This window comes from Canis lupus, chromosome 6, assembly GCF_003254725.2.
Source record: "Canis lupus dingo isolate Sandy chromosome 6, ASM325472v2, whole genome shotgun sequence".
NCBI lineage: Eukaryota > Metazoa > Chordata > Mammalia > Carnivora > Canidae > Canis > Canis lupus.
This window is the reverse complement of record NC_064248.1, coordinates 36,310,309-36,330,323: the sequence shown is the minus strand read 5'-3', so window position 1 is coordinate 36,330,323 and position 20,015 is coordinate 36,310,309. Positions and strand designations below refer to the sequence as shown.

General features: G+C 49.8%; 1 protein-coding gene across 2 annotated transcripts; it reads right to left on the bottom strand.

Annotated features, from left to right (window-relative positions):
* Positions 1-189: 189 nt before the first annotated feature.
* On the bottom strand, positions 190-10,061 carry NAGPA (N-acetylglucosamine-1-phosphodiester alpha-N-acetylglucosaminidase). Of its 2 annotated transcripts, XM_025416596.3 has the most exons (11): positions 9,945-10,061; positions 9,399-9,860; positions 7,533-7,672; positions 6,570-6,678; positions 5,269-5,397; positions 4,593-4,798; positions 4,443-4,490; positions 3,309-3,437; positions 2,993-3,124; positions 2,796-2,859; positions 190-1,038 (listed from the first exon to the last, which is right to left on the bottom strand). In XM_025416596.3, exons 1-11 carry the CDS (start codon positions 10,025-10,027, stop codon positions 828-830), a joined length of 1,713 nt encoding a protein of 570 aa, XP_025272381.3. In that variant the 5' UTR covers positions 10,028-10,061; the 3' UTR covers positions 190-827. The 2 variants fall into 2 exon arrangements, with proteins under 2 accessions (XP_025272381.3, XP_025272382.3); XM_025416597.3 differs by lacking the exon at positions 2,993-3,124.
* Between the last annotated feature and the right edge of the window lie 9,954 nt (positions 10,062-20,015).

Below are 20,015 nucleotides of genomic sequence, written 5' to 3'. Positions count from 1 at the left end.
GCCTTTGGCTCAGGGTGTGATCCCCAGATCCCAGGACTGAGTCCCACATCGGGCTTCCTGCATGGAGCCTGCTTCTCCCTCTGCCTGTGTTGTGTCTCAGCCTCTCTCTGTGCCTATCATGAATAAATAAAATAAAATCTAAAAAAAAAAAAAAAGGCCTAGGCACATCCAGAAATCCACAATCCACAATTCAGGCTTTAGGTGCCCCCCGGGGGGCTCCTTTTATTACATTGATTTATTCAAGTGATAGAAAAAAACTCTCTCTGCAGCAGGATGCCAAAATAGAAAGCTTGTAAACATGATTTCATCCTCCATCTCTTCCAAGGAGCATTCCATGATAGGAAATAAAATTCTAATTGGCAAATTCTGTGATGAAGTCTGTAGAAAAGGGTCCCGTGACGTGGCCATCGTCTCTTTAGTTCATCCCTGTCCAGTGGGGCTGGCCGTACCTTGTCCCGGTCATGGCACGGTCATGGTGAGTTCCATCGCTAGCAGCCCCAGCCTCAGGAGGCTGGAGTCTCTTTGGCAGCGGAGCAGGCCCTTGGAGGACAGGCCTCACAGGCAGCAGACACAGGCAGGCAGGGAAGGAGGCAGTCTCTCTCTGGGGAGCACTGCATTGCTGGGGTTGCATGTGTCATGGCAGGCAACCAGGTGAGGGCCCCGGGCCACGTGAGGGGTAGAGGCACAGGTGCTATCAGAAGCTTGGCTTGGTACCAGGGCTGAGATCACCCAGATAGATGGTCAGCGGCCTTGAAATTCCCCTTGCAGAAATCAGGACCGTGTCGAAATGAGCCTTCAGAGCAGGCCATGATGGGCAGCTGGCAGCTTCAGTCCTTAAAGGGGTTGTGGGCATCAGCCGGCTGTTCCTTCTCCGCAGCCAGGAGCTCCCCATTCATTTCCTGCAGTGGGTGGTAAACATAGGCTCCATCCAGGTGCCGGCTTCGCTCTGCTCTTGAGCCAAGGAGCAAGGACACGTTTGCCACCGTGCTGATCAGCAGAAGGAAAACCAGGCCCAGGGTGAGGGCCAGCCAGCTGGACCTGTGTGCAGAAGAGAAAGCCTAAACTGGGGGTTTTGGGGAAGTGCTGGAAGGATTTCCCTTTCTTCCCTCCGCCAGAACAGAGGCAGAGTCAGGGGCCTCCAGGGAAAACACAAAGACTGTCCAGGAGCAAAGTGGACCTGGCAGGGCCATGTTTGGGGAGCAGGAGTGATGGTCACCACGTGGGATGGCAGACTAGCCCTGCCACATCTCTTGACATTTCAAGAGAAACCATGAAAAAAAATTTTCACATGAATGTTACGATTTTCAGATGTTGCTACATCTATCTTAAATTTTTTAAATTACGCAGGCCAAATAAAATACAGTTGGGGATCTTATGATGACGCCACAAAAGGTGTGAGTTTGCATCCTGTGCTCCAGGGCATGTTGATCACAATTGTGGGTCTCTGTTCCAGAAACCTCAAGGCAGAAATAGCAGAGAGAACTGCACCCCCTCCTCCCTCCTGTGGAGCTGGCGGGGTCCTTCAATAATCCTGTTTTCCTTCTCCATGGGACTCTCTCTGGCTGAAGGCCTCAACGCAAAAGCAGACACAAGCACATTGTTGGGAGGCATGCTCATCAGCCTCTCTGGGTTCCGCTTCCCTTGCCAGCAGCTGTCAATGGGTTCCAGGTCTGCCCTGGGGAGGAGGGGCTCACAGTCTCACACCCAAGGAGACTGAACTTAAGACTGGGAGCAGGGTAAATAAAAAAAAAAAAAAAAAAGGGGGGGATCCCTGGGTTGCGCAGCGGTTTGGCGCCTGCCTTTGGCCCGGGGCGCGATCCTGGAGACCCGGGATCGAATCCCACATCGGGCTCCCGGTGCATGGAGCCTGTTTCTCCCTCTGCCTGTGTCTCTGCCTCTCTCTCTCTCTCTCTGTGACTATCATAAATAAAAAAAATTAAAAAAAAAAAAAAAAAAAGACTGGGAGCAGGGTGCTCCTGGGAGCCACTGTCACTGCTCTGGGTGCTTTCTCAAAGTACGTTTCCAGGGGTTTTCTTCACATGTGGTGCTGGGCCTTTGGAGCCTCACCCCAGGGTCACAAGTCAAGACCTCCAGGAGGGACCTGGGATCTGCGTTAGTAATGAGACTGTCCCCTAGGATGCCAGGAGCTTTTCATTCATACCCACATCTGATTCCCACCTCCAACGAGGGTGGGGCTGGGCTGGTACCCAGGGTTGGGCCATGACATGAGAACCACAAGAAAAGAAGTTCTCAAAGCGAGGTCCCCATACGGGCAGCATCAGCACCACCTGGGGTAGCACTGGCAATGCAGATTCTCAGGCTCCAGCCCAGCCCTACTGAAGCAGAAACTCTAGAGCTGGAACCCGGCAGTCTCTTTTCAGTACACCCTCCCAGAGGTCAAGTTGGAGACCAACTCACCAGAAAACAGAGCTAAAGAGCACAAGGAGCACACAGAAGTGCTTGAGAAATGACGTGAGCTCCTTGGGACACTTCTGTGCCAGCTACTGAGAAAATAAGTCCTGAGTCTTATGTCCAGGGAAAGGAACCCGATGCCCTGCCCTCTGGACTCCCACTGGGGTGGAGACCAGGGTCCTTCTCACCATCTCCCAGGATGACTTTGGTGACTGTGAGCATCAGCTGTCACTCTTTATGCTCTTACATTGGAAGAAATGTCACCTGGGTGCCCCTCTGCCACCCCCTGGCCTTGCCTAGTCCCTGAGCAGAGGCCATACCTCACAGGGGGAGGGAGGGGGGATTGCTCCCATCCCCGCCCCAAGTCCCACCGAATCTCCTACCCGGTGAGAAGGGAGAGTTCTCCTGGTCTCAGGGTGGTCTGGGATGGCCGGAGACATTGCTTCACTGTAAGACACCACAGAGAAAAAAAAAATTAAAAAAAAAAAAAAAAAAAAAAAGACACCACAGAGAGGCTGACGTGCAGGGAAGAGAAGAGTGTGCCCCCCTCCTGCCCCCGGGGGTCCAGGAGGAGCCATACCTTGGGAGAGGATGCTGTTAAGGGCTGGTGCCTGGGCCAGGCTGCAGTTACCAGTCTGGGGGTCACAGGGACACTGGTGCTCACACTCGCAAGGCCTCTGACAGCCTGGCCCGTGCCAGCCAAGGGGACACTCTGGAGGGGAGGCAGATGTGGAGGTCTCAGTGGCAGGGCCTCACTCTGCACTGACAGGATGCGCCCCAGGTGTGTGCAGAGCTGGGCTGAAGCACAAGTGCCCCCGGGGACCTCTCAGGCTAGACCCCAGAGGTGCCCCTGGGTGGTGCTTCCTCCTGGCAGACATGGGGCCCACCTAGCATACCCTGCTCACAGGTGTCTCCAGTGAAGCCGGAAGTACAAGTGCAAGTCCCCCAGACTGGGTCACAGGCAGCTCCATTCTGACACCGGCATTTCATGGCGCAGTCCTCCCCGAAGGAGCTATTGCTGCAAGCTGGCAGGGAAAAGAGGTTTCTTCTTAACATGCAGCTTGGCCCCTCCTAGGCTAGGGCCAACAGGACTGCAAACACATTAGTCACCCCAAGTGGCCCTGCAGGTTCACACATTCTTCCAACAGAAGGTTATGGCAGGCCCTGAGGCTCTGCCCTCCTGCAGCTTCCTGTCCAGATGGGCAGGTGGCTGGTGAGCCACAGAGCAGACGTGGATGTACAAGTGCAGGAGGGATGTGAGCAAGTGGGCAGCAGCAGCAGACCCCTGGACGGGGTGGGGCAGGCAGGGCCCTGAGGACAGGGCCTTTACGATGCAGTGTGGAGGAGCAGAGCTGTCAGTGAGTCCAGGAGCGGCGGGAGCACCTGGGCAGGTCAGGCTGAGGGGCTCATTTCTCTCACTTACTAAAGAAAAAAAAAATCCTGAAGGATTTGAAACTCTGGATGGTTGCAGTGGGTTGAAATGTGTCTCTTCAAAAAGTTATGTCCTAATTCTTGGAATCTGAACATGACTATGTTTGGACACAGAGTCTTTGCAAATACAATTAAGTTAAGATCTTAAGAGATAAAAACGTCCTGGGTTTAGAGTGGGCCCTAAATCCAACGACCTGGGCAACGTGTAAGGGAACGGAGAGACACGGGGGAAGGCCGTGTGAGGACGGAGACCGGAGTGACGTAGCTACAAGGCCAGGGAGCCTGGAGCCACCGGGAGTTGGAAGGGGCAGGAAGGAGCCTCCCCTAGACCTTTCAGAGGGAGTGTGGGCCCTCTCAAGTGCAGACACCTTGATTTTGCAGTTTGGTCCTCCTGAACTGTGAAAGAATAAATTTCTGTTGTTTTAAGCCATGCAGTCTGTGGAATTTGTTGTGGCTGCTGCAGAACACTGATGCAGTGATTCACAGTCAGGCGAGAGCAAGAAACAGGAGATAAAGGGAGGGAGATAAAGGCGGCTGCCCGGCTCCCCCTCTCCCCATGCGGCCTGGGGTGGGGAGGCAGCTGGCCTGGTGGCTTTTACCTTCGCTGCAGTTGGACCCCGTCCATCCAGCTTCACAGCGGCAGCCAGCTGCCAAGACAAGACCGAGACGGCCAGGTGAGGGCCCAGGAGGGGCCAGGGCCGTGAGAGCTGGGAGCCCGTTACAGCTGCCTCCCCAGAGACCCCACTCACTCTCTGTGCAAAGCCCATGCTGGCTGCAGTTGGAGGGGCCGCAGTCCAGCTTGTTGCAGGCAGCGCCCTGCCAGAAGTGCCCCGTGCACTGGCAGCGCCCCTCCACACAGGTCCCATGGCCGCTGCAGTCAGGCGGCTGGCAGCGGGGCTCGTGCACACACACCACAGTTGACACGCGGCGTGGACAGCGCCACATGTTGTCCTGGCTGCAGGGGGACATGGTGTGTGAAGAGAGGCCAAGGCTCTGGCCATCCCCAGCTAACGCCCCCTACCCCCGTCCTATAGCCCCGGGGGACTGCCGCTCTCCACTGCCCCTTCTCCAGCCTTTTACAGGTTCTTCTCATCCTGACAATCTCTTCTAACCACAGGGCCTTTAAACATGCTGTTCTCACAGCCCAGAAGGTTCTCCTGGCCCAGCCTTGCCACCTCTTCCACCTTCAGGTCTCAGGTTCCATTATGCTCTGACCTATCAACCCCCTTTCATTGGTGTGGGTGGTACTGCTACACTACATAGAACTCAACACTCCTTTAATTAGTGAGAGGCAGAGATCTTGGCTCTTCTTGCTCACTGCTGAATCCTCAGGGCCTGGCACACAGTAGGTGCTCAACATTTGAACGAGACAGCTGAGGACTGGCTGGGATTTCGACCTCAAGGATGGGGCTCTGGCATGCTTACCAGTGATCTGATGGGTAACTGGCCAAGGTCCCGTTGAGCACGAAGGTGGCAGAGCCCCCCCCATCCAGATTGATGGCGTTGACCACGTCCTGTTTCAGCAAGAACTCAGCCATCTCCCACAGGTTAATGCTGTAGCACAAGAGCATTAATGCTGACTATATCCAACCCCCATTTCCACTTTAACTGGTCTTACTTTCCGTGGTGGACAGTATCACGCCATCCACCCTGGCAGACAAATTTCTAAATGAGCTTCCCCCCAAAATGTTCCGTCCTCACCCTCGGAAGCTGTGAATATAATGAAAGATCACTCCCATGACTGTGTTTATATGGCTCAGCTGTTTGCAAGTGGGGGGACACTGTCCTGGGTTATTGGGGTGGGCCCAATGGAGTCACAAGAGCTCTTACAAAAAAACAAAAACAAAAACAAAAACAAAAAAAACAAGAGCTCTTACAAGCAGACCTTTCCCTGGCTGCTGGCAGAATGTGAAGTGAGAGACTGGAAATGCAAAGGGAATGAAGGGACTGGACACGTTTGCTGGCTTGGCGATGGGGGCAGGTAACACGCATGGGAAGGAACGTGGGCAGCCTGAAGGAGCTGAGGATCTCCCAGCCAACGACCAGCAAGGAAACACAGACTTTAGTCCTAACAACCACAAAGAAGCGCCTTCTGCCAACAACCCGAAATTGCTGAGAAGAGGATTCTTTCTACGAAGCTCCAGAGTAGAGCCCTGCCTGGTAAACGGCTTGATTTCGTGCACAGGATACCTGGAACACGGAGGGCCCAGGAGAGCCCCCCAGATTTCCGACCTACAGAACTGTGATTAATGAATGGGTGCTGTTCGTGCTTGTCGGCAATAGCAAACTAACACACTCTTCACAGAGAAAAATCTGTGGCTCAGGGAAGTTAAGTGACTTATCTGTGGCCACAGAGCTAGCAAATGGCAGAGCTGTGACCGGAACAGAGCTCTTCTCCTGCTAACTTTGTAATTACTTCCTATCTGGGGCTCAGGAGAGCAGAGGCCAAAAGTTGGAGAGAATGAGAGGAAGCTTGTAGAGGACAAGGAGTTCTCAGAAGTGAGAGAGACCTAGGGACCCTTTTGGGTGGGAAGGCAGAGGACAGATAGACAATGAACATCCCCAGGGAACAGGTGGGAGTCCAAAGGGCTCTTAGGTAGGACCGGGACTTAGACCTGGCAAAGGGGTCTTCTTTGTCTCCTCTTACGTATTCAGCTGTCCGTGGGCTGAAGTTCTTCAAAGCAGGACTCAGCCCAGGCCTGGCATTCCCAGTTCCTGGCACTCACCCCCGCTGCTCCGTCTGCCCGTCCGCGTGGAAGAGCACCAGCTGCCCTTTCCGGTCATGTCCCACAGCTGTCCTGGCTGACATCACATTCACAAATTTGCTAAAGGAACCTAAAAGAGAAGAAGCCTGGCTGATCACCTGGCTCTGTGGGAAGCTTCCTGGGCTCTGCTATTTTTGGCCAGTCCAATGCCACTCGGGTCCATGCCATCCAGCGTCTTGCTTAGACATGTCGTCCTGCCTCCTCTCTGCCCCGTCCCACTCAGCCTCCCCACAGTAGCCAGATGGCCCCCCTTAGGTGTAAATTAAGTGACATCAGCCTCCTGAGGAAAACTCTCTAATGGTTTCCACTGTTCTCAGCACAAAATCCAAGGCCCACCATGGCCACCCTCATCGGCTTCTCCTACCTCATCTCCAGGGGCTCCTCTCTCACTACCCTGTAGCAACTTTCTGCTTTAGGGCTTCTACACCTTCTGTTCCCTCGGGTTGGGACTGTGCTTCTCCTCAGCTCCTCCTGTGGTTTGCTCTTTCCAATCTAGGGTACCTCCTCAGTGAGACCTCTCTGACTGCCCAGTCTAAAGCAGCCATTTCCACATCAAGGCCATAGTATCCCTTCCCATCCCAGTATTCCACATCCCAGTGGTTCTCAAACTGAATTACCCAAAAGATTTGTTAAAACATACAGGTTTGGGCCTTACCCTCAGGGATTCGGGATTCTATTCACAGTTCCTTTCCTCTACCTATTCCCTCTCCCCCAACTTTTTCTTTCTTAGCACTTACCACTTCCAGCAAATTACATACCCGTTCTCTCTTATGTATTCCCTGAGAACAAGGACCTTATTTGCTATAATTCCCATGGGTCTCCTGTACCTAAAATAGTACTTGCTCAAAGACTTAAGAACAGCTTTCCCCACCAGCCCATCGATCTTGGTTCTCATCGAGACTATGCCACACCCTGCCCCCAGACCTGTCTCCTGTGTCTCATCGCACTCAGCCGCCTGGCTGTCGTTGATGTACACACTTCCATTGCGGATCAACCACACGACCCCACTCAGCAGCTGCACAAATGGATTCTCAGTGTCCAGCACCTCTTCTTCAGACAAGTACCTGGACAAAGAAAAGGCATGACATTCACTTAGCAGCAGGGACATTTGCAGGTAGTAGGGCTCCCTCCTACCTCCCCCTCCTCAGGTTGGCTGCTTGATTCCTCCTGGTGTCCCAGGAACCATCCTGATCCTGAGTGTAGCCTTCGTAAACAGTCTATGCATCCCAGTTAATACCTTATCTTATTATTTTTTTTAAGATTTTATTTATTCACGACAGACACACAGAGAGAGGCAGAGACATAGGCAGAAGGAGAAGCAGGCTCCATCGGGGGAGCCCGATGTGGGACTCCATCCCAGGGATCATGCTCTGAGCCAAAGGCAGATGCTCAACCGCTGAGCCACCTAGGTACTTTTACCTCATCTAATTTAAACCACGAAGGACACCTGGGTGGCTCAGGTGTGAGCCTTAGGCCCGGGGCATGATCCTGGGGTCCCAGGATGGAGTTCCGCATCGGGCTCCCTGCATGGGACCTGCTTCTCCCTCAGCCTGTGTCTCTGTGTCTCTCTCTGTGTCTCTCATGAATAAATAAATAAAATCTTTTTAAAAAGTAATTTAAACCACGATTCTCAACAGATTTCAAGTTCATCACTGGCCCTCAACCTCCTAGGCCATCATTCTAGCCAAACTACCACCTGAGGCCTGCAGACAACTTTTTTTTTTTTTAACATTTTATTTATTTACTTATGAGAGAGAGAGACAGAGACACAGGCAGAGGGAGAAGCAGGCTCCCTGCAAGGAGCCCAACACGGGACTTGATCTGGATCCTGGGTCTCCAGGATCACACCCTGGGGCGAAAGCCAGTGCTAAACCGCTGAGCCACCCAGGCTGCCCTTGCTGACAAGTCTTAATTGGTCTCCTTGCTTCTACTTTGGTCCCTCCAACCTAGTTTCCAGCCAGGAATAGAGCATGCTGTTTTGTTTGTTTTTTAAAGATTTTACCCATGTATTTCAGAAAGAGAGCACAAGTGGGAGAAGGGGCAGAGGGAGAGGGACCAGCAGACTCCCCATTGAGCAAGGAGACAGACATGTGGCTTGATCCCCGGACTCTGAGATCATGACCTGAGCCTGAAGGAAGGTAGTCACTTAACCCACCGAACCACCCAGGTGCCCTTAGGGCATGTTTTTAAATAACCAGTCAGTCCTGTCATCCTCGGATACTCTGCTCCTTCCACCCCTCACACACACACACACACACACACACACACACACACACAACCCCTATGCACCTCTGAGCCTTAACATTTGCTGTTCCTTCTGACCGTAGTGCTCCTTGTCCAGTTCTGACCTTGGCTAAACTTGCGACTAATGTTCAGTCTCATCCCAGAGTTCACCTTCTCAGGCCTTTCCTGTTGATCCTCCCTAAAACCCACACTGCACTTACATTGGTTCACTCTGTTCCTTGCTTCTTTACTTGTATTCAATCTAGATTTATCATTATTTTCCCTGCCTTTTATTTACTCGTCCAAGTAACGAGAGAGAGAGAGAGAGAGAGAGAGCTCCGTGAAGACAAGGGCTGTCTGCGTGTTCACCGCGCTGCATGTTCACACATTGCGAGCGCTCAGCGACACCGGGAGCTGACCGAGCGCTGGAAAAGTATTACTCCCCTCAGTCTGCAGAATGGAAACGGAGGCCCAGCTTCGTTAGGCGCCTTGAGCCCAGCACCACGGCTACAACCCCAATCTCAGGTCCTCCGCCCTCGACAGTCACGAGGCTCCCGGCCTCCTCACCCGGTGACCAGGGTCCCGTCGCGGCGAATCCCGAACTGCGCGTTCTGCAGCCCCCCGGAGCTGCTCACCCGGCGCCCGTCGCTCACCACGTTCCCCAGGCACTCGCCCGTCTCCATGCGGAAGAAGCCGCCGTTCTGGGCGACTCTGCAGCCGGCGGCCCGCGCCGTCTCCTCCACGGTGGCGCGGCGCCTGGAAGCGCAGCCCCCGGACCCACCGGGCTCCAGCACCGAGAAGGTGCGCAGCGGCTCTGCCGCCCGCGTCAGGTGGCCGGGTACCGCGCGGCTCCCGAAGTGCGAAACGAAGGTGCGCACCGCCGGACCTTGAGCGCGAGCGCCGGGGGCCGCCGGGGCGGGGGGCCAGCTCTCGTGCTCGCGGCTGCCCGCGCGCACCCTTGAGCAGTCCCGGGCGGGGCGCGCGCGCGCCCGGGAGTAGGGCAGCAGCAGGTCGTCGTCGCGGGAGGCCCTGCGGGGATAGGGCGGGCGTGAGCTCGGAGGACTGTGTCCCCCTCCCCCGAAGCCAGGCTCACCCCTGGAGACCTTTACTCACCCCGAGCCGAGGCTGCTGGCCGCCTCCTGGAGGAAGCCGAGCAGCGCAAGGAGGAAGAGCCAGCGACCCATGGAGGCCGCCATGTTGGAACCGGGCCTCGGATCACGTGGCACCGCCCCGCGTGACTCAAGCTCTTAGTAGCACTCCGGCCGAATAGCTCGGGCTCCTTTGGATATCGCGAGATCTTGTCCTATAATTTACTATGGGCTTTTTCTTTTCTTTTTTTCTTTTTTCTTTTCTTTTCTTTCTTTTCTTTTCTTTTCTTTTCTTTTCTTTACTTTTCTTTTTTCTTTTCTTTCTTTTCTCTTCTCTTCTCTTCTCTTCTCTTCTCTTCTCTTCTCTTCTCTTCTCTTCTCTTCTCTTCTTTTCTTTCTTTTTTTTCTGAAAGTTCATGGAGCTGGGGTGGTGCTGAGAGCTTTCCTGCGTATGTAATTTCAAACCTATCGCACGTTCCGAGAATAATGGCAAAGGACTCTCAAATACCTTCTACCTGCCCTTACTAGTTGTTAATTTTTGTCCTATTTAGTTGATCATTGCAACTTCATTGGCATGGTCTCCACCCCCCCCCACCCCCCCCAATTGCAACCGAGATGCAGGCATCCGGATCCTTCCCCATAATACTGGGTGTCTCTTTTAGGAACAAGGACACCTTCCTGCATAACCACAGGCTAAGTAAAAGCAGGACGTTTTATGTTGATGGAGTTTATTAATTGATCCACAGCTCGCACTCAAATTTGCGAATTTTTTTTCTCTTTAAAGATTTTATTTATTTATTCATGAGAGACACAGGCAGAGGGAGAAGCAGGCTCCCTGCAGGGAGCCCCATGTAGGACTTGATCCTGTGACCCAGGGTCACAACCTGGGCCCAAGGGAGGCGCTCAACCACTAGGCCACCTGGGTGCCCCAAATTTGTCAGTTTTCTGTATAATGTCCTTTAGAGCTATTTTCCCCACATCCAGGGTCTAATCCAGGAGTTGCATTTTTTTTTTTTTTTTTTGTCCTGTCTTTTTGGTCTTGCTGATTCTGGAACAGTTTCTCAGCCTTGGTCTCTCTCTCTCTCTTTTTTTTTTTTTTTTTTAAGATTTTATTTATTTATTCATGAGACACACAGAGAGAGAGAGAGAGAGGCAAAGGGACAAACAGGCTCCATGCAGGGAGCCAGACATGGGACTCGATCCCAGGTCTCCAGGATCAGGCCCGGGGCCCAAGGTGTGCTAAACCACTGAGCCACCGGGGCTGCCCTCAGCCTTGGTCTCTTAGGACCTTTGATGTAGTTTTGAACATAGGTGAGGTTTGGAGCCGATGGCCAAGAAAAGAGTCTTGAGATGTCTTTGGTGCAAAACGGTGGCTTTATTAAAGCATAAGGACAGGACCCCTGGGCAGAAAGAGGTGCTGCACTGGGGTTGTGAGGAATGACTGATTACATACTTAGGAGCTGGGGAGGTAAGGACAAAGGGAGGTGTCTAAAAGGACTTTCAGGGGCACCTGGGTGGCTCTGTGGTTGAGTGTCTGCCTTTGGCTCAGGTCGTGATCCTGGGATCAGGTCCCACATCGGGCTCCCTGCAGGGAGGCTGCTTCTCCCTCTGCCTGTGTCTCTGCCTCTCTCTGTGTGTCTCTCATGAATAAGTAAATAAAATCCTTAAATTAATTAATTAATTTTTTAAAAAGGACTTTCATCTGCTAAAGGAGACTTTTGGGATACTGGAGACCTGGCTGTTGTCAAGCTAAGGTTGTCTTTCCCTGTAGCAAAGCTTTAACATTGAGACAGTTGGGAGTTTCCTGAAATAAGGTCACGCTTTTCCCCCCTGGAGTCAAGTGGTTGCAGGGTGTCAATTTGTGCTTTGCCCTCAGCTTTGCCTTCTGCTTCCTCATCATATTGATGTAAAGGAATTATGTATTTTTAATCTTTACATCCAGGCTCCCAAAAGTCTTTAGCAAACAAGCCCAGACCTGCCACCACCTTCCCTGCCCCCGGGAGTCCTCTCTTCTCTATGTCAATGGGGAGACGGAGGCGCAGGTGGTCTCCTCCCAACTTTGTCACTCCCTTGCCAAACACGTAACAAGCACATAATATCTAAGCACGTAAGTGCCATGGAAATTCCCCATTTGCTGAGCAGCCTATAACCTTAATTAAACAAGGAGGCCATCTAGATCGATGTGACTTTATGGCATGGCTGCTGTTAAAAAAACAAAATGCAACTGAGTAAAGATCAAACTGACTTTATTTGATGACTCAAGGATTAGGCAGCCTCTGATCTAGCAAATATGAAGGAACTCTGAAGAACTGTACAAAATGAAACCCTTTTAATAGGCAGAAAGGGAGTGAGACAAAGAATGGGTTGTTTCAAGCAAAGTCACCTTCCTTTGAGGGAAGGGCGGGGCCCACCATGCAGATGACTTCCCTAGTGCCCACCAGGGAGCTCCAGAATGACTGGTTAAAGGTGTCATTCCTGGAAGAGGCTGAAACTGTAGTTAAATCAAGTATTAAGCCTTGGTTGGCTGACATGGGGCTTGGCATATGTTACTCCGTTTTACACCTGTTGTCTCTCTTTTTTGTTTTTTAAAAAACTAATCTCTGCACACAATATGGGACTCCAACTCATGACCCTGAGATCAAGAGTTGCATGCTCTACAACTAAGCCAGTCAGGCACCTCTCTCTCTCTTTTTTCTTTTTACAGACTTTATTTATTTATTCATTCATGAGAGACAGAGAGAGAGGCAGAGTCACAGGCAGAGGGAGAAGCAGGCTCCATGCAGGGAGCCTGATGTGGGACTCCATCCTGGGTCCCCAGGATCACACCCTGAATCGAAGGCAGACGCTCAACCACTGAGCCACCCAGGGATCCCCCCACCCTTTTTTTTTTTAACACTGCCTACAAGGGTAGCCTGGGTTGCTCAGTGGTTTAGCACCACCTTCAGTCCAGGGTGTGATCCTGGAGACCCATGATCCAGTCTTGCGTCAGGCTTCCGGCATGGAGCCTGTTTCTCCCTCTGCCTTTGTCTCTGCCTCTCTCTCATAAATAAATGAAATCTTTGGGGGGGGCGGGGAACTGCCTACAAAAGCAAACCAAGATGGGCATTAACTTGATGTAATGAGGACTGGGTGTTATATGCAAATGATACATCACTGAATTCTACTCCTTGATGTAGTTTTGGAATATAGGTGAGGTTGGTGGGATGAGATCCGGAGCCGACAACCCAGAAAGAATTCTTTTTTTTTTTTTTTTTCAGAAAGAATTCTTGAAACATCTCTGGTGCAAAACGGTGGTTTTATTAAAGTGTAGGGACAGGACTCTTTGGCAGTAAGAGTTGCTGTCTGCCCCGGGGTTGAGGAGTGCCTGATTGTAAACTTGGGAGTTGGGGGAGGTAAGAAAAAGTAAGGTTTCAAAGGATTTTCATATGTTAAAGAGGACCTACAAGATACTGGAGGCCATGCAATTTGTCAAGTTGAGGTTATTTTGCCTTCTAGCAAAGCATTAACATTAAGATAGTTGTGGGGACAGTGGTTGAGTGTCTGCCTTTGGCCCAGGGCATGATTCCAGAGTCCCACATCTGGGTTCCTGCATGGAGCCTGCCTCTCTCTCTCTGTGTGTCTCTTATGAATAAATAAATACAATCTTAAAAAAAAAATTAGGATAGTTGGGAGCTTCCTGAAGGAACATTATACTCTGCCCACTTCAAGTATCTGTCAATGGGCTGCAAGTTGTAAGGACATTTAATTGTATCTACTTTTCCTTCTGGAAGCTATGTTAATAAAATGTTGATAAAAATGCTTGGGGCACCCAGGAGTGCCTGAGGAATGTCACACATATCCCACCTAGGAGGTGTGGGAGGGCTACCAGTTATCACCAGCTTGTGCAGCTGGCCTTCCGTTCCCTCATCATTTCCCCCCTGAATTTTGACCCTTAAATCTTCCTGAAACTAATAATACAGTATATGTTAACTAAATTGAATTTAAATAAAGAATTAAGAAAAAAAGAAGCCTAAGCCTGTAAAAGCCTAAGCCTGTAAATGCCTCAAGGATATGAAATCAAAATGCTAACAGTTTTGCAATTGCAAACAGCTTCAACAGCAACTGCAAACAGCTTTAACTAACAGCCAACGAGGCATTAAGCTATAGGCAATCAATTTCCTTTCTTCACTTTCCTACTTTCTCAGTAGAGGTCTTTCCCTTGGCTCGTGTCCACTTCAGTTTGGTACTCTCTGATTCAAATAAATTTTTGCTCAAATAAGCTCTTAACATTTTTGATATGTCCCAGTGTATCTTTTTTTTTTTTTTTAAGAATTTATTTATTTATTCATGAGAGATACAGAGAGAGGCTGAGACACAGGCAGAGGGAGAAGCAGGCTCCGTGCAGGGAGCCCGATGTGGGACTCGATCCTGGGTCTCCAGGATCAGGCCCTGGGCTGGAGGTGGTGCCAAACCGCTGAGCCACCTGGGCTGCCCCCTGCAGTGTATCTTCTTAAGCCCAAACCCACAGTTCTAGCCATGCCAGGTAACTAGCTCAGGGCTTTCTCCTCTGCTCACATTTACCCTTCATTAGGTATCTTTGTCTTCTATCAGCTTCCTCATCTGGGTTCCACAGTCACTTGTGGATTCAACAGATTGAGCTCCTCCTATGTGCTAGATGCTGATCAAAGAGACCAGTCCTGTCATTGTGAAGACAGACACCAAACAACTCAAATGTGGTGGGAAGAAGCAGGACCTAGAAAGAACTGGGAGTGGCAGGGAAGGCCTCTCTAAACCCATTTAGGCTGAGACATAAGGGATAGGAGGACAGCTGTGGAGGGAGGATCAGGGACCAGAGCCTCGCAGGTGGTGGGCCTGATAGATCCCTGAGCTGGTGAGGAGCAGAGCTTGGGGAGAGGCCAAGGTGGGAGACCTGGAAAATTCATTTGGATTTCAGCCGAAGTGGAAATGAAGCCACTGGAAAGTCTTGGTTTTTGTTCAATGGTTTTATTGAGGTATAATCTACATACCATAAGATTTGCCTGTCTTAAGTGTACAAATCAATGATTTTTAGTACTACAATACAGAGATATCTCAGCATACCTTCGTCCACTTCTAGGACATTTTTGTCACCCCCAAAAGTTCTGTTATTTGGCTCTGATGTAGTTGTGGAATAGAAGTGAGGTTTGGCGAGATGAGGTCTGGAGCCGACCACCAAGAAGAAAGGATTATCGAGAGGTCTTTGGTGCAAAATGGTGATTTTATTAAAGCCCAGAGACACTTGGGCAGGAAGAGCTGCTGGCTGCCCTGGGTTGCGAGGGGTGAGGGGTGGCTGATTATGTACTTGGGGTTGGGGGAGGTAAGGAAAACGAAGGTTTCAAAAGGGTTTTCATCTGTTAAAGAAGAATCACAGGATACTGGAGGCCTTGCGATTGTCAGGTTGAGGTTATTTTGCCTTCTAGCAAAGCATTAACATTAAGATAATTGGGAGATTCCTGGAGAAACTTCACACTCACTCTGCCCGTTATAAGTATCTGTCAATGGGCTGCAGGTTATAAGAACGTTTAAATCGTATCTGCATTTCCTTCTGGAAGCTTCCTTGCTTTGTTCTTGTTAATTACTAAGACATTTGTAAGCTGAGGGAGGCTCCGGTCTTGGGGGACTGCGATCTCCATCAGTTAACTATTTGTATTCCCTTTCCTTAGCTTTAGGGCAGCCAGAAGCTCCTGAGGAACGTCACACACTTTGGGGTGAGGGTGGGGGGTAGTTTGCAAGGTTTCAGCTTGTGCATTGTCCTCAGCTATACTTCTGTTCCGTCATCAGCTCCATTTATATCAAATGTCTGGAAAAGGCAAATCTGGAAGTGATGTGGGGAACAAAGGCAGAATGAACTGTAGATAAAATTAAATATCCCTAGGGGCAGCCCGGGTGGCTCAGCGGTTTAGCGCCGCCTTCAGCCCAGGGTCTGATCCTGGAGACCTGGGATGGAGTCCCAAGTCGGGCTCCCTGCATGGAGCCTGCTTCTCCCTCTGCCTGTGTCTCTGCCTCTCTCTCTCTCTATGTCTTTCATAAATAAATAAAAACTCTTTTTAAAAAATTAAATGTCCCTATAACCTGCAGCCCATTAACCAGGACCTGAGGCAGGCAGAGGATAAGTTCCTCCAGGAAGTTCCCAACTGTCTTCATGTTAATACCTTGCTACAATTAGGAGTCTCTCACGTCCCAATACCTTGCTACAATTAGGAGTCTCTCACGTCCCGTTACCCTCTCTGATATTTCCCACTCATTTTCTCTCCTTTCCTCTTTATTCCCTTTCACTATTTTTTATATTCCCCAAATGAATGAGACGATATAATGTTTGTCCTTCTCTGATTGACTTATTTCACTCAGCATAATACCCTCCAGTTCCATCCACGTCGAAGCAAATGGTGGGTATTCCTTGTTTCTAATGGCTGAGGAATATTCCATTGTATACATAGACCACATCTTCTTTATCCATTCATCTTTCGATGGACACCAACTCCCCTTCCACAGTTTGGCTATCGTGGACATTGCTGCTAGAAACATCAGGGTGCAGGTATCCTGCCATTTCACTGTATCTCTATCTTTGGGGTAAATCTCCAGTAGCGCAACTGCTGGGTCGTAGGGTAGCTCTATTTTTAACTTATTGAGGAACCTCCACACAGTTTTCCAGAGTGGCTGCACCATTTCACATTCCCACTAACAGTGCAAGAGCGTTCCCCTTTCTCCACATCCTCTCCAACATTTGTTGTTTCCTATCTTGTTAATTTTCACCATTCTCTCTGGTGTGAGGTGGCACTTGATGGGATGAGCACTGGGTGTTATGCTATATGTTGGCAAATTGAACTCCAATTTAAAAATACACACAAGGGCAGCCCTGGTGGCGCAGGGGTTTAGCGCCGCCTGCAGCCCAGGGCGTAATCCTGGAAACCCTGGATGGAGTCCCACGTCGGGCTCTCTGCATGGAGCCTGCTTCTCCCTCTGCCTGTGTCTGTCTCTCTCTCTGCATCTCTATGAATAAATAAATTAAAAATCTTAAAAAAAAATTAAAAATACACACAAAAAATATGAAAATAAAAGAATTTTCCATGGGTTTTCAATGATTTCAAATATACATATTTAATAATATATATTATTTCAAATATATATATATCTCAAACAAATGAAATTATGATTGCTGAAGACTTGTTAGTGTTTTTTGTGAAGCTAATGCACCTTATGCCTTTCTGAGGAGTAGTTCCTAATAATATTATCTGTTTTTACTAAGAAAACTGATGTTTCTTCATTTTTAATGCAGGTATCTTTCTTCCTAATAAAGTATGCTTTTAATTTAATTTTAAAAAAAGAAATACCTTGCTACATGTGGGACCCAGGAAATTTAACAAAAATCCCCTACCCCTGGACAAGCAGAGCAGGACTAACTCCATTTTGTGCTGCACTTGCCACCTCCTGTATGACCCCCACATGACCTGCTTATTGCTTATGGCGCTCCCCCACCCTAGTCAAGCCGCTGAGCACACCCTTATTGGAAATTGGCTCATAAAAATGTAACCCCGCCTTGTGCCCGCCAATTCTGACCAGAGTGATAGGCCAGTTCAAATGGTCACTATAGGGTAAATTGTGATTCAATTGGCCACCTGCGTGCAACACGACTGTGCAACTTTCTATATGTGTTACAATCCCCATTGGCCACTGGCCCCTACGTGTCTTAGCCTTGCGGTCCAAGTCCCTGCTCCGCTGTGTCGGGTACACTTAGACCCAAGCTCGAGCTTGTAAATAAACCCTCGTGTGTTTGCAATCTGTGTAGGCTCCTTGGTGGTTTCTCGGATTTGCAATCTTGGGCACAACACTGCAGAGAAAAACAACCTTAGTTTGACAATACCAGTACCTGTGCTCTGTGGGTCTACTTAGCATATAAAAATCCTCCTGGAACTTCCCTTGTCTTTACTTCCCCCAACCTAAAAGTATATAATGAGCTGCTCCTCACAATCTGGGAGCAGCAGGCCACAAGCAGCAGTAGCTCTTTCTGTCCATGGGTCCTGTCCCTGTGCTTTCATAATAAAACCACCTTTTTGCACCAAAGACATCTCAATAATTCTTTTTTTAAAAGATTTTATTTATTCATGAGAAATAATTTATTCATTCTGTCATATGAGAGAGAGAGAGAGAGGCAGAGACACAGGCAGAGGGAGAAGCAAGGCTCCATGCAGGGAGCCTGTTGTAGGACTCATCCCGGGACCCCAGAATCAGGCTCTGGGCCTGAAGGTGGCGCCAAACCGCTGAGCCACCCAGGGTGCCCTCAATTCTTTCTTGTCCGTTGGCTCAGGACTTCATCTACATTCTGAAACTACATCACTATCAGTTTATCGGTTGAGGGAAAGAATACCACGTCCAAGCAGTGCACCCAGTTCTCCATCACAAGTACAAACTGCTTGATTATAACTGTTTCTTCTTATTTTTTTAAGTATTCCAATGTGGAGCTCAAACTCACAACCCCAAGATCAAGAGTTGCATGCTCTTCTGACTGAGTCATCCAGACACCCTCTTATAATTTTCTTTTTAAAATTAATTTTTTAGGGACGCCTGGCTGGCTCAGTGGTTGGGGGCCTGCCTTTAGCCCAGGGCATGATCCTGGGGTCCCAAGATCAAGTCCCATATGGGGCTCCCTGCATGGAGCCTGCTTCTCCCTCTGCCTATGTCTCTGTCTCTCTCTGTGTGTGTCTCTCTCATGAATAAATAAATAAAAATCTTTAAAAAATAAAATTAATTCTTAAAAATATTTATTTGACAGAGGGAGAGAGAGAGAGCACAAGTAGGGGAGAGGCAGGCAGAGGGAGAAGAGAAGCAGGCTCCCCGCTGAGCAGGGAACCCGATGAGGGGCTCCATCCCAGGACCCTGGGATCATGACCTGAGCCAAAGGTGGACGCTTACTAGTCTTAGCCATCCAGGCACCCCTAAAACTGTTTCTTAATGTCTTTCCTGCTTTCACTGTCGTCTCTGAGAGACCATGTCTGATTTCCACTGCTTTCCTTTGGCACTTTGCACAGTCCTTGGTGCACAGTATGCACTTCATGGATATTTTTATTTTTTAAAAGATTATTTATTTATTCATGAGAGACACACAGAGAGGCAGAGACACAGGCAGAGGAAGAAGCAGGCTCCCTACGGAGAGCCCGATCTGGGACTCCATCCGGATCCTGGGACTCCAGGATCATGCCCTGGGCTGAAGGCAAGCCCTAAACTGCTGAGCCACCCAGGTGTATGTACCATGGATATTTTTTATTTTATTTTATTTTTTATTTTTTTTTAAGATTTTATTCATTTATTGAGACAGAGAGAGAGGCAGAGGGAGAAGCAGGCTCCATGCAGGGAGCCCGACGTGGGACTCGATCCCAGGTCCCCAGGATCACACCCCAGGCTGCAGGCGGTGCCAAACCTCTGCGCCACCGGGGCTGCCCTCCATGGATATTTTTAAAATAAATGATAGGAACAGAGTTCTTGTTTGTTCTCAGCTGCATCTCCCGTGTCCAGACACAGCTTAGCACACAGTAGGTTTTCGACCACTATTTATTGAAGGGATGGATGGAATAATTACCTGGGAATGACATCGTTTGCTAATAAATAATAAGTGGTAAAAACCCAGAGGCGGAAGTGGTGTGGATGCTGGGTTTTCTGAGAAAACCCATAGCTAACAGCTACTGAGCTCATTTAGGCCTCAAACACTGTGTGAGGGGCTCACCCTGCACCATTTTATCTCAGCAATCCTAGAAGGTGGGTGCTATTGTGTGACCCATTATACAGAAAAGGAAATAGAGGCACAGAGAAGGCAAGCTACTGACCCACGTTCACACAGCTGTCAGCAGAGGAGGCAGCTGGTTCTGAAGCTTGAGCTCACAACTTTTCCTGTATGTATTTACATCTTAAAGGGAAAAACTTTAAAAACACAATGATTTCAGGATCCCTGGGTGGCTCAGTGGTTGAGCATTTGCCTTCAGCTCAGGGCGTGATCCCAGGGTCCTGGGATGGAGTCCCACGTTGGGCTCCCCATGGGGAGCCTGCTTCTCCCTCTGCCTGTGTCTCTGCCTTTCTCTGTCTCTCA

Excerpts from the sequence above, each read along its gene's own strand:
- NAGPA (XM_025416596.3), bottom strand. The coding sequence starts at position 10,027 with ATGGCGGCCTCCATGGGTCGCTGGCTCTTCCTCCTTGCGCTGCTCGGC. Across the intron at positions 3,125-3,308 it reads TGGAGACACCTGTGAGCAGG|AGTGTCCCCTTGGCTGGCAC; the intron begins GTATGCTAGGTG and ends CCTCCCCTCCAG. Across the intron at positions 2,860-2,992 it reads TAACAGCATCCTCTCCCAAG|TGAAGCAATGTCTCCGGCCA; the intron begins GTATGGCTCCTC and ends GGTGTCTTACAG.